Source organism: Puntigrus tetrazona, chromosome 22 (assembly GCF_018831695.1).
Source record: "Puntigrus tetrazona isolate hp1 chromosome 22, ASM1883169v1, whole genome shotgun sequence".
NCBI lineage: Eukaryota > Metazoa > Chordata > Actinopteri > Cypriniformes > Cyprinidae > Puntigrus > Puntigrus tetrazona.
Window position 1 is genome coordinate 2296847 of NC_056720.1, and position 12272 is coordinate 2309118.

Genomic DNA, 12272 nt, shown 5'->3' on the forward strand with positions numbered 1-12272 from the left:
GAAAACAATCAAACGGCTGCTTCGTCTAGCGGTTTATGCACAAACTCGTAGTCAGTCTACGGGTCGCCATGTTAAAATTGCAAACGGCGGGTGGCAAAATGCATCGAGATGAGACGAGATGTTAGATTACGAGCATGTTGAGCTTATGGGTGTGTTTACCATTCAGGTATCAGGCCAGATTGCGAAATAATTGATTGTTCTGTTGAGACGCCATGTGCGATGACAGCTGATTGGTCCTCGTCTATGCGGCCGATAAGCAATTTCATGTTGCCATCTGCCTTGTCAAAGTGAGCTCATGAATTTTTAATGATCCCACGGAAATCTAACGCTAGACTTAATATTAACCACGTCCCTGAATATTTCCAGACCAAACACGAGGCACGCCATCATTTTCAGACAACATTTCTTTAATACAAAGTCAACATATCTACATACACAGTGGTTTCAAACCAATTATTGTGTCCATCAGAAGTAACAGTTTGAAAGCGATAGCACTTGGCCTTCGTACAAAGAGAAACTATTTTCACGTTTGTGTTTGGCTTGTTTTTTGTTGTTGTTGTTGTTGGCCGTGGTTTTAATACGTTCACTTTTGTATATTGGTTCTCCGTTGTTTGTAGTCTAATCGATTCACGCGTTTGGCTCCCGTTGTCGAAGGTCCTCGCATTGAGCAGACGAGCAGGACTTCCGAGCACCTTCTCCATCGTAGGTTTTGGAGTTCAGTCCGACAAGTCCAAATGTCCTTTTATTCCTCCAGAGGAAAAGTTCGTTAGAAACGCACACAACTCCCAACAGTTTAAAAGGCAGCGCTGGAATTTCCAGATTCCAAGTTCTCTCGTACTTCGTCCCCCAACGTAAAAAAACGAAATGAAGATAAAAGTGAACTAAACATGGCATCGTTAAATTTTGCGACGAACTACTAAATAAAAAAAAAGATGGAAGCGCAGAGGCAGCGGTGAGAGAGGGGCGTGTTTTTAAACTAGCAATGATGACGTGAAACTGATCACCAAACGCGCAACCAATTCAAGGCAATTTGCTCTTGCTGTTCGTATGGCATTTTATAGGCACTGGGCATCTTGCAAGCCCTTCTTCTTCTTGATCTAACAACAGAATCACTCAGAATGAGAAACACACAAAACGATTAGCGCTTCAGGCTCGCTACGGGTAAAAATGGGATTCATTTTTGGGTGAATCTCATAAAACCTTTCCAGAACATTGCTGGGCCATATTTCACTCCAAAATAAAAAGAAAACTACGAAATCGCATTTTGCTTGGAGAAGTTTTTTTCTTTTTTGTTTTGCATTTAGCAATTTTTCCCAGCAATTACCATAATTGTTAGATAACATTAAAAAGTTGCATTTTCATTGCAGTAACGCTTCGTTTTAACAAAAAGTTTAAAAACAGGCTTTATTGTCTGTATTTTGATTTTGGAGTGAGATCTGACAGACATGTATTAATGTACTACAAATGTAAAAAAAAAAAAATAAGAGGGATGCACAAAGTCTTATGAGAAAAGGAGAAGTGATTTCTCTCACCACTGGACTGCCGTGTGTGTTGGTTAAGATAAGAAAAAAAAAGTGAAGAGTTGGGAAAAACCAACAAATGGATCAAAAAAGTAAAAAAAAAAAGAGGAATGAAGTGAAGAGAGATTAACAGAGCTGTTAGCGTGAGACAAAGCTTCTTTCAAAACTGTGGAAGGTTCCCATTAGCATAAACATTTTTTTTTGTTATTGGTTATCTCAGTTTTGTTCAAAGACAGAAATCTTGTGGGGCAAATTATACAAATACATATAATATATATTTGTTTATTTACAGGCATTATATTCAGGATCATAGTCGATATCTAACAAACGATTGAACATTCGGTGGTTTGAAAAGTAAAAAGACAAATAATGCTTTAAAAAAAGAAAGCTTTCACAGATATGGGCTGTAACAAAAGTATTTTTTTGATTTTAGTAAAATTTGGAAAGTATAGATCATTTGTTTTTTGTTTTTTTGTTTTTTTTCAATTCAATATTAAGTAAACCAGTTCTACATCTTTTATAAAAGTAATACTTCAGTTAATACTAGTACTATTGATGAATAACAACAGGATTGCAATCATAATTCAACCTTCATCACTGGGCAACGGGAAGTCAAAGCTCTCCCTGCAATGATTTATGGGAAATTTCTGCTTTTCTGATAATGCAGTTCCCTGACTCTTTTAAAAAAACAAAAATCAATAAAAATCATTCATGATTTCATACACACAATTTCATGGTGGTATAAAAATGAGCGCCCGCTTCAAAAACAAAAACGAAAAAAAAAAAAAGGCTATTCATATGAAGATTTGGATACATCTTTATATTCTGCATTTAAATATAATATATGTGAGTGTGTATGTATACATTCACGTCCCATTCGTCTATGTATACATGCACACAAACACATCTCACGTTACATTTCTACAGTGAAAAAATAGAATGTCTTTTAACATAATATGAGCAAAATGAGCATTATTTTTCCTTGCTAATTAAAAAAATGAGTACAGTATCTTTGTTAAAAAAAAAAAAAAAAAAAAAAAAGCAAAACACTAAACCAAGAAATCAAATGTCTGTTAAGAAGATAATAGTCAAAATAATACAACAATAATGCATTAGATTTTTTTCTATGATGTTACAAGAATAAGGCTTTTTGGAAATAAGATTACACACGGCTCCTTTCATTCTCTCACCAATCAGAACACTCCAGGTTCAAGCATTTTCCATTACAGCCAATCTGCTCTAGCGGCGGAGCGCAGGCCCTTCCCCCCCTCTCATACGCATATGCATGAGCGTGTAAAACAGTCCCACCGTAACAACAGATTCACAAGATAGTTGTACCGCAGTTTCATGGCGCAAACATATGCCCGTTTCTTGCTCTTCGTTAGCCAAAATTCATTGAAGAAACACCTCAAAAAGGACCAACAAATGAATGCAAGAAATCCCAAAGTAACCAGGAAAGGGTCATCGATGACGATAAAAATGCAATTCGTCCTGGGCGACTGTTGGAGCAAAGGGAAATGGATTGATTGGTGGGACCAGCACACATAATCACACTCTTGCACACTTTCGTCCGGTGAATCGGACTCTTCACATGTACACGTACAGCATAATGGAGCAAGAGCAAAATGAAACCCAAAAAAACTGTTGTAAGACAAAAAAATCGTTTGAAATGATGGCGATGAACGTTGGTCACTGGGGACGTAGAAGTACTGAAAACAAGACGTAGCCACGCATCCCCCATGCGGTCCACCAAATACATTACGCACGTCAATGGAGAGACCAGTCAATGATCGGGTGAAGTCGCCTAAGAAACTCAAGACTTGGTTGGTGGCTCTTCTTGATGTAATCTCAGGTTGAACTTCCATTGGTTCTCGAGGATGGAAATGGTGCTGAAGAAACTCTGGACTTTGTTGATGGTTCCTCTGGTCCTAATCTCTAGATGACGCAACATTTTACGATCCCATTGGCTCTTGAGAGGTAGGGAAGGATCTGCATTCCTTCTGAAGAAACTCAAGACTTTGTTGGTGGTTCTTCTGGTCCAAATCTCATATTTACGCAATGGGTCGAGCTCCCATTGGCTCTCGAGAGGTGAAGATGCTTCCATATGGCCCCAAAGAAACTCAAGACTTCATTAGTGGATCATCTGGTCCTAATCTCCCATTTACGCAACAGGTCAAGCTCCCATTGGCTCTCGAGGATGAAAACAGATCTGCTTTGGGCCAAAGAAACTTGAGACTTCATTGGTGGTTCCTCTAGTCCAGATCTCTCAATTACGAAACAGGTCAATATCCCGCCGGCTATCGAGAATGAAATTGGAGCTACATTGCACCAAAGAAACTTGAGACTTAAGCGGTAGATCCTCTGGTCCTAATCTCCAGTTGACACAACATTTGACGCTCCCATTGGCTCTCAAATGAAGATGGAGCTACATTGGCAGAAATGTTCACTTGCACATCCTTGAAATCACCCAAAAACTGCCCCACTTCGAGAAACCGATGCGATTGGGTTTCATCCTTTTCCTTGAATGCCTCAGAACCTCAAGACATGTTGGGTTCTTGTTTGGCGACTGTTTAGAGAGGAGGGTGACTTTCTCAAGCAGGTGCAGGGTTTGTCTCAAATTGCTTCTTAAGTGGGCTCCTAATTTTGTCCGAATGGCAACGTGTCAAAGAAAGGCTTGGACCCAAGACGTGAGCAGCAAAAGTCTTGTCTGTACCGCCAACTTCTCTGTTGAAGACAGCAATGCTAAACTGACAGATGACATTTCAATGGAAGCGTTTCCATTGTAGTAAACAAAGAAGGATTTTAAACGCCAACCAATTAGGTGCCCGTCATGTATACTTTAATTTGTGGTCATGTTGTATCTCACCGACTTTTCCTTCATGTCTTTTTGTAATATGTTCATAGAGTTAATCTGAAAATTATTAATGCTTGTCCTCCACGTCAGAACACTTGAGGTAAAGTTAGTGGTCCGAAACCTAGATCGTCATTCCCGCCCTACAGCCTGAGCCAAAACGTTTGGTTCCTCCATCACGAGCTTGGGATGTAGAAGGGTTTGGGCTCTGTTTGCGCTTCTCCAGTGTTGCTTTTCCAATTGGGGATACGCACGGCGCGTTTCGATTGGTTCCAAAAGACGATTCTTCAACAAAAAATTGTATGAATTGTGTGTAGTTGTCATCGTTTCATGTTTTCAAGCAAGTTTTTATGGCTCAGGAGGCTGTTGGGGGGAAGGGGGCTTGTGGGGCGGGAGGGGGAAACAAAAATGGCTTTTTACGTTGCATAGTGATCGAAACTTCCAAGGTACTCCAGAGCCGCCTGATAGCAAAACTGGTACTCGTCCTGTAAAGGGAAACACAAAGGCATCAGCGTTCGCCACGACCTCAATTTGCCAACCATCCAACTATTAAACAAGACGATCTGCCCCAAAACAGGAGCTCTGGACTCTCACCTCTGTTTGGACCATCGCTGGCCGTTGCGTTCTCAGCATTTTGACCGTCTGGAAGATGTCCACCACACCCTCGTAGCGCATCCGCTCCAGCACGATGCTTAGCGTGATGAAGACCCCGGTCCGCCCCACACCGGCACTGCATTCAGGAAAACACAAGCTTGTGTTAAAAAGCGCTCTATCACATGAGGAATCTTCCCTCTTTCCACTGGAAACATCTAAACATTTGTGAAGGTAAAACAACTATTTATGCAGTTGATCTAATAAAACAAATAGTAAGTACTCAGGGAGATTCACATAAAAAAAAAAAAATCATTTCCATTCATTTGTCACATTGCACTGTTGTCACATTATACATACTGCATACTACACCATTTAGTATATTATTGTGAATTGACGTTATAGCAGCAGCCTCGTTCAGTCTGAAGAAACGCACACGTGGCTCTAAGCTCGTCTCTCCGTGACAGCGCTTTAAATAGGAGGAGTCTTAAGTCTGATTTTTTAAGGCTGCTTCGTAAGCTGCTTTGGCGCCGAGCGATTTTGCCAAGCCAACAATAATTGATATGACAACGGGCTTATTTTTTTCCCTGTGCCTCCACTTGGCAATCGAAAGTGACAAACGGCTCGAGAAAGTGGCCAACGGAGGCCTCTGATTGGCTGAGACACGGAACCAATCACAGCGCTGTGTTACAATGACGCAAACTCCCAGGAAGAGTCTGAAAGAGAAGGAAAAAACGATTCGGAGTCTCGCGACGGTGACTGTCGGGAAAACAAAGCACTTTTGACGTTTCTGTCCATCCGTGTTGCCAGGATCCTCCAGAAAAGAGGCTGAAGAAAGAAAGAAGTGGCTCGGCTCTCAGACTTCAGCCCGAACGCTGCTTAAACAGATAGACTTTCAAATCTGACAGGCGTGAAGACGCGCTGAATGAGAGGATTTACACTTCCATTCAGTCGACGTAATCATGCAATTAATGACAAAACCATGTGGCTCTATTAGATATGAAATCTGGGCGAGAGATGGATGGAGAGAAAGAGAGAGAGAGGACGATTAAAAACGCAGTTCAAGCGGCGCTGAAAACCTCGGCAGAGACAAAGGAGTCTTTCCTGCGCAAATCAATTATTCATCCCAAAAACATTCTCAAGATAAAATAAATGCACTTGACAAGCACATTTTTTATTAAGTGTCCTGTTTTTTCTCATATACCTCATATATAATACTTTGTAGTTGTTCAGCAGAAATATTTAACGATTTATAAATTAAATTACATTTACTTGAAAAACATTATGTTTTCTGTAGGGGGTCAATCACAATGAGGTGTGTCTCTTCTTATATACCTTCAAAAATATTGATTGTATTACAATACAATATGTTAAAGTAGTATTTTCAGTATAATAAATTAGTAAAAATTAACAATAATTATTACTAATTTTATTTTTATTATTTTACCATTATTTTACCATATTACCATTATTATTAAAAAAACATTATGTTTTATGTTATATATTATTAAATCATTATCTATCTATCTTTCTATGTATCTATCTATCTATCTATATATATATATATATATATATATTATATATTTATGGACCAATTTTATTATATATTCATTAATAGAAATAGACAAATAAATAAAATACATGATTAAATATTTTAAGTAATTCATCAACCATTTTTTTGTATTTAAAAATTCAAATGATTATATTTTAAATGATTATATATATATAAATGTTATTATATATAACTATATGAACTATATTCTGTGTGTGTGTGTGTGTGTGTGTAAATGTGTATTTTAATTATATATTATAAAGATACAGTACTATAATAATACTATAATATCATATGTAATACATACTATATATAATATCATATATAATAATGTTACTATAACAAAATTTGTTTTGCTGTTTAAGAAAAATATATTTACACATATATATATATATAATTACATATACACTTATATGTTTTGTTTTATCAAATTAATAGTTTTTTCCAGTCCAAATATCTTAAAATTCATAAATCAAATCACTGAAGCAAAATATTAAGTGCTGTTTTCTGAAGAATTTCTATAAAAAAAATGAGTTTAAAACGAGAACAAATATCTTCCACAAAAAACCCCTCCATTCAAAGCAGAAATCTGATTATTTCTCTAAACCTACTGGCCTATTTGTTTTGTTTTAAGAAAAAAAACATACTTAATAAAAGAGTACTTTTCAAATAAATGTATCTAGGTTTTAAAACACACACATATATATATAGCTTCACCGAAGGCTCATGGGAGATCTCCTCACCTGCAGTGGACAGAGATGGGTCCGTCTTGTCCGAACTGCTCCTTAGTTTTATGCACCTGTCCGATGAAGTCGATGAAGCCCTCTCCTGATTTAGGGACGCCCTGCTCGGGCCAGTCGGTGAACTGGAACTGCCGTACGGTCCTGGACTGACCGTCCTGAGACACACACACACACACACACACACACACACACACACGCTTTGAGTCTCACACTGCGCACAGAGACGGGCGTCTGGTGGACGAAGACGAGATCGACGGAGAAACTCCTAATGAATCCTTCAGTGTGCTCGTGTTAACAAAGACACTTCAGTTAATAATAGTAATAATAATCATTAAAATAATTATTAACTGGTTTATCAGTGTATGTATCTTTTGATTTGTTTCATCGTTTAATAATTTTACAAATTTACATTTTAATACTTTGATTTAATAAATTGAAAAATTAAAGAACATGCACACACACACATATACTTTTTAAAATAGAAATAATAAATATAAATCGGTAAGCAAAGCCTTTTCATAAAAACAAATGTTGTAAAAAAACTCATATTATTATAGTATTAATAATAATAATATTCTTCTGTGTGATTATTAAAACAAACTAATTATTTATTGATGCAACTTTACAATATGTATTTTTTTAATTGAAATTATACAGTATGTGATCCAAATTTATTTATTTTTTATGCAACTTTTTAAAATATTATTTTACTTCCACTATAATATTAATAATAGTAATTACTAATATATTTATAACAAATTATACAAATAACTATATACACAAATACGATTTTCAAATATATTACGCAAACAAAAGCTTCTTTTTTTTAATTGTTAGATATTAATTATAATAAAAATAGCGTTAATGTAATTATTGTTATTATTCAACATGAATATTCTTTCTTGTGTTCATTAGCTTTGCAACAACAGCAAAGTTCTTCTAATTTCAGAACAAATTCATAAATAACAACATATACTGTATATTCAGTATATATATATATATATATATACAGCAGTCTTTATTCGTCTGTATTTGATTAACTGCAAAAGCAGTTTGTTTTTGCCGCCACATAAGAAGAAAGAAAGAAAACGAGCCGGGACCGAGCTCTGCGGCGGCGTGTGTCCAATCGTCTGATTAAATACGTGACTCGTTCTCCGTCCCATCATGCCTCGCTCCTGGCCCCGCCCCCTCCGGCGGGCTCTGATTAAAGTTCTCTTTGATTCTCGCTGCGGTCTGATTACTGGAGAGCCGGCCTGGATGATTCAATCACAATTAAAGTGCTCGGGACGCTGGTTTGGGCCCGGGCCTGTCCGCTCGCTCCTACGAAAGGACACTCGACTGATGAGGGCCGGAGACGTTAAGTGAGCGCTCGCCGCTTGATGGGATATTCAGACACTACCGCTGAGACTCATGGGAAACACGATTATAAGATAGCTAGCAGGATTTTTGGCTCAGAATAGATATGGAACAAAATTTTACTGCATCATTCTTTTTACCCGAAACACCTTCTAATGCCTTTAATCTGCAATAATGTGCTTCCAAAAGAAAGACAAAAAGATTTCTGAGACATGGTATTACCTTTTTTGACATCAATGTGTATAATTAACATTAAATCATACATAATCATAAATTATCCTCAATACCATGCTCAAAAATACAATAATTTTGTCAATATTGTCAAAAATGTATACTGTATGCGTATATATTTATTTGTACATAATAAATATACACAGATATTATTTTGGATGCAATTACTATATATATATATATATATATATATATATATATATATATATATATTATATGAACATTTTATTCATTTATTCATATAAAATATTTTATATAAAAATAACATACACATAAATAATATTTTTACTGCTTTCTCCGCAATATTTACCGTTTTCGTTAGATATATGTCATGATAATAACGTGGCATTACGTATCATGGCATATAAATGCAGTAATCACTCAGTACTGTGGAAATTACCGTGTTTTTACCCTACTATAGTATCTAGATGATTCCCAACATGGTACCACAGTAGTACTGCGTTTTGGGATACATCCCACGTTAATACCGTAATAATCTTGCAAACACCTTGGAGATACTTCATGGTAGTCCATTGTATTTCCAAGAAAGGTCCGGAAATAACGCGGTAGTCCATTATCGTAAGAACACCGCGTAAAAGCCGTACAAAAGGTACATAAACATGGCCATCATTCAGTCCCCAATATGCCTGTGTTGTATTTCAGGACTCACCCGAGCATCGGTCACTTTGAACTCTCTGAGGATGTACTGCGGCATGTTGTACTCCGCCATGGGATCCACCACAAAGTACTGATATCTAGCGGAGCGCTCCGCCGGCCAGTACTGGTGACACTTTTCCTGCGAAAACACATCATTAAACGACACCGTCTGGAAGCTGAAAGCCGCCGGATTTAAAGAAGACGGACACTCACTCGTCCCATCTCCCTCAGTTTGGTCAGCATCACCACGATAGTGGAGTTGTTCTCCCACAACATCCTCCAGAAGTCTTCAGTGGTCTCCGCTAATGGGCCTTGCGTGGCTATGTAAGCCCTCTGTTGCCTACAGCAAGGAGAAAATGAGCGATTGTGAATTAAGGTGCTTGAACTGGCGAAACGAAACGACTTCGGGTCTCTTTCTCGCTGCTGCAGTACCTGTATCCATCAATGAAGCTGGCGTTGATGTAGTCGGAGCCCTCCAGCCCTCTGATGGGCTGCAGGCACACTCGAGTGGTCTCATAGGGCATGATGTTGACCAGGCGGTTTTTGAACTTGTTGCATGGCAGATTGGCACTTATGAATCTGGACGTGTGGGCTTTGGAGTTCGCTAAACGCTATGGGAAGAAAAAGGCAGTTGATTAATGCAAATGCAGCTAATAGGACCGGTTCACTTCCATCATTTATTCACCCCTAAGTCATCCAAGATGTTCATGTCAAAACTGAAGGACTTTTCTCCACATAGTGGACTTCAATGGTGGCCAACGCTACAAATTGCCGTTTAATCGCAGTCTCGAATGGCTCCGCATGATTCCAGCCAATAAATAAGGGTCTTGTTTAGTGAAAGGTTCGGTCATTTTCTTAAAACAATAAACATTTATATAATTTTTAACTACGAATGCTCGTCTTGTACTAGCTCGAACTTGTGTATAAAGCAGCCGTGACGTACGTAGAAGTACAGCGTCGGCCTTTACAAAGAAAACGTGAAAAGAAAGCCAAATACTCTTAACGACGGCAAGGTAAATGATGGATGACTTTGAAGTTAAAAAAAGCTGTGTTTTTCGTTAACCCACAATTCGTTAACCAAGAAAAACCGCAAGTTAAAAAATATTTCACAAAACCTTAATATAAACATGCTCTCTGCCGTTTTTTCTAAAGATACATGCATGTGTACCGGCAGCGATATGTACACCTACCAACATCCATCGACATAACGTATCAAGAGAAAAAAAATATGCATAGTAAAGCAAAATTGCGTAACATCGAATAACGGAAAAGCCACAATTTCGCAATAGGTTTTAAAAAAAAGAAGAAAAGTTTTGTGCAAATCGAAAACACCTAGTGGAATGAAGTTTTTCGCCCTGCTCTACATTATTTAACGCAAGTACAAAGATAAAGAACTAACCACTATATAGAGAAAAATCCTCTTTTTGACTAAAGAAATACATCTCGAATGATATGGGGGTAAATAATCGTGTAATTTTTAATTGTGAAATTGAATCATTTAAATAGAGTTTACTTAGTATATTTAGGCTTGAAGGACATTACTTGCTGCATGGGATTCTCAGACAGTCGTTTAACCGCTCCGACCCTTTATTTTTGGTATAATACCTCTATTTTCTCTCAGTCTCCCAGACTGTTTATAAACGGGCAAGACTGGGTGACCCAGTTTACGTGCGCTCGCAGTAAACCTGTCCATGCTCGTTGCTGTTATAATGACCAAAATCCCTATTTTCCGTCCATCAGGTGGCACAAAACCCTGCTCTGAAACAATAAGAACGTCGTGCAAATTTGGCGGCAATCGGCGAAATGGGTCACTGTCGCTTTTAGGAAGCCGCTTTGTATTCATACTCTGACTGGACGCCACCGTTTTGTACGCGCGCATACACCTCGTACTCTCGTGTCATGATCCAAATTAGAGCTTGTAACCATCAATTAACATCAACCGAGCCACAGTACCCGTAATTCTTCTCCGTTTTCTAGGTCAGTTGTCTGGAAGCATTGTCTCCTTTTAACTGGACGAGCCTGGCACATCTAGAAACTGTGCCGCACTTTCTCTCTTCTGTTCCGCCAGGTAATGCCTTCGCCCGGTTATAAATCCATTCAGTTCCCGCTCCAGGCCTAGTCTTTTTTCTCTTTCTTTCAGAAGCAGCCACTGGCTGTTTGTCTTTCCTTTGAGTCTTTGAGTAGCTTTCAAAGAGGGACCTGGAAGGGCATGAGGCATTCCGGTGGGAAGCGCCAGCTATGAACCGAGCTGTTGAAATAATAAGCACGCGCGCACACACACTTTGGCTGGTTTAGCGGCCTGGGGTAAAGTTTAAAAGAGGTTTGTGACATGGTTAGCCCTCTAGGCACCTTATTAGCACTAGCATTCTCATTGTGTTGAGAAAGATTCTATCCCCCTTGTAAATATGACAAATAACGGTCTTAAATTATACGTTAGTATATTATTTCTGATCTGAGAAGCTCTAAATGTTTTTTTGTTGACAGTTAGCTCTTTAGCTAACTACTTAGGGGACTAGTTTTTCGTAAATCTTCATTTACAAACCTAGCACACCACTAACTGATTAATCTGCCGTCCTATCATACTCTAGCTGCTTAGCCTAAAAGTTTAACACATCAATTTCTGATTTAAGCTAGAATTGATTCTTTGCTTGATTTTCTTGCTGCATTTATGCTACTTCACATTGCCGGACACAAAGAACCGTTTCTGACCAATCTGCAAACAAATTCGGATATTTTGCTATCTAGTTTGATGATCTCTTCGAAGGAACTCA

At 38.1% G+C, this 12272-nt stretch overlaps 1 protein-coding gene across 1 annotated transcript in view; it reads right to left on the reverse strand.

The window, feature by feature from the left end:
- Positions 1-386: 386 nt before the first annotated feature.
- ptprsa (protein tyrosine phosphatase receptor type Sa) overlaps positions 387-12272 on the reverse strand; it is a 172329-nt gene continuing 160443 nt past the window's right edge. Inside the window, 6 exon segments of the mRNA XM_043222235.1 lie at positions 387-4856; positions 4966-5101; positions 7258-7412; positions 9515-9640; positions 9715-9841; positions 9934-10112. Of these exon segments, the coding sequence (XP_043078170.1) occupies positions 4788-4856; positions 4966-5101; positions 7258-7412; positions 9515-9640; positions 9715-9841; positions 9934-10112 (792 nt within the window). The 3' untranslated portion in view covers positions 387-4787.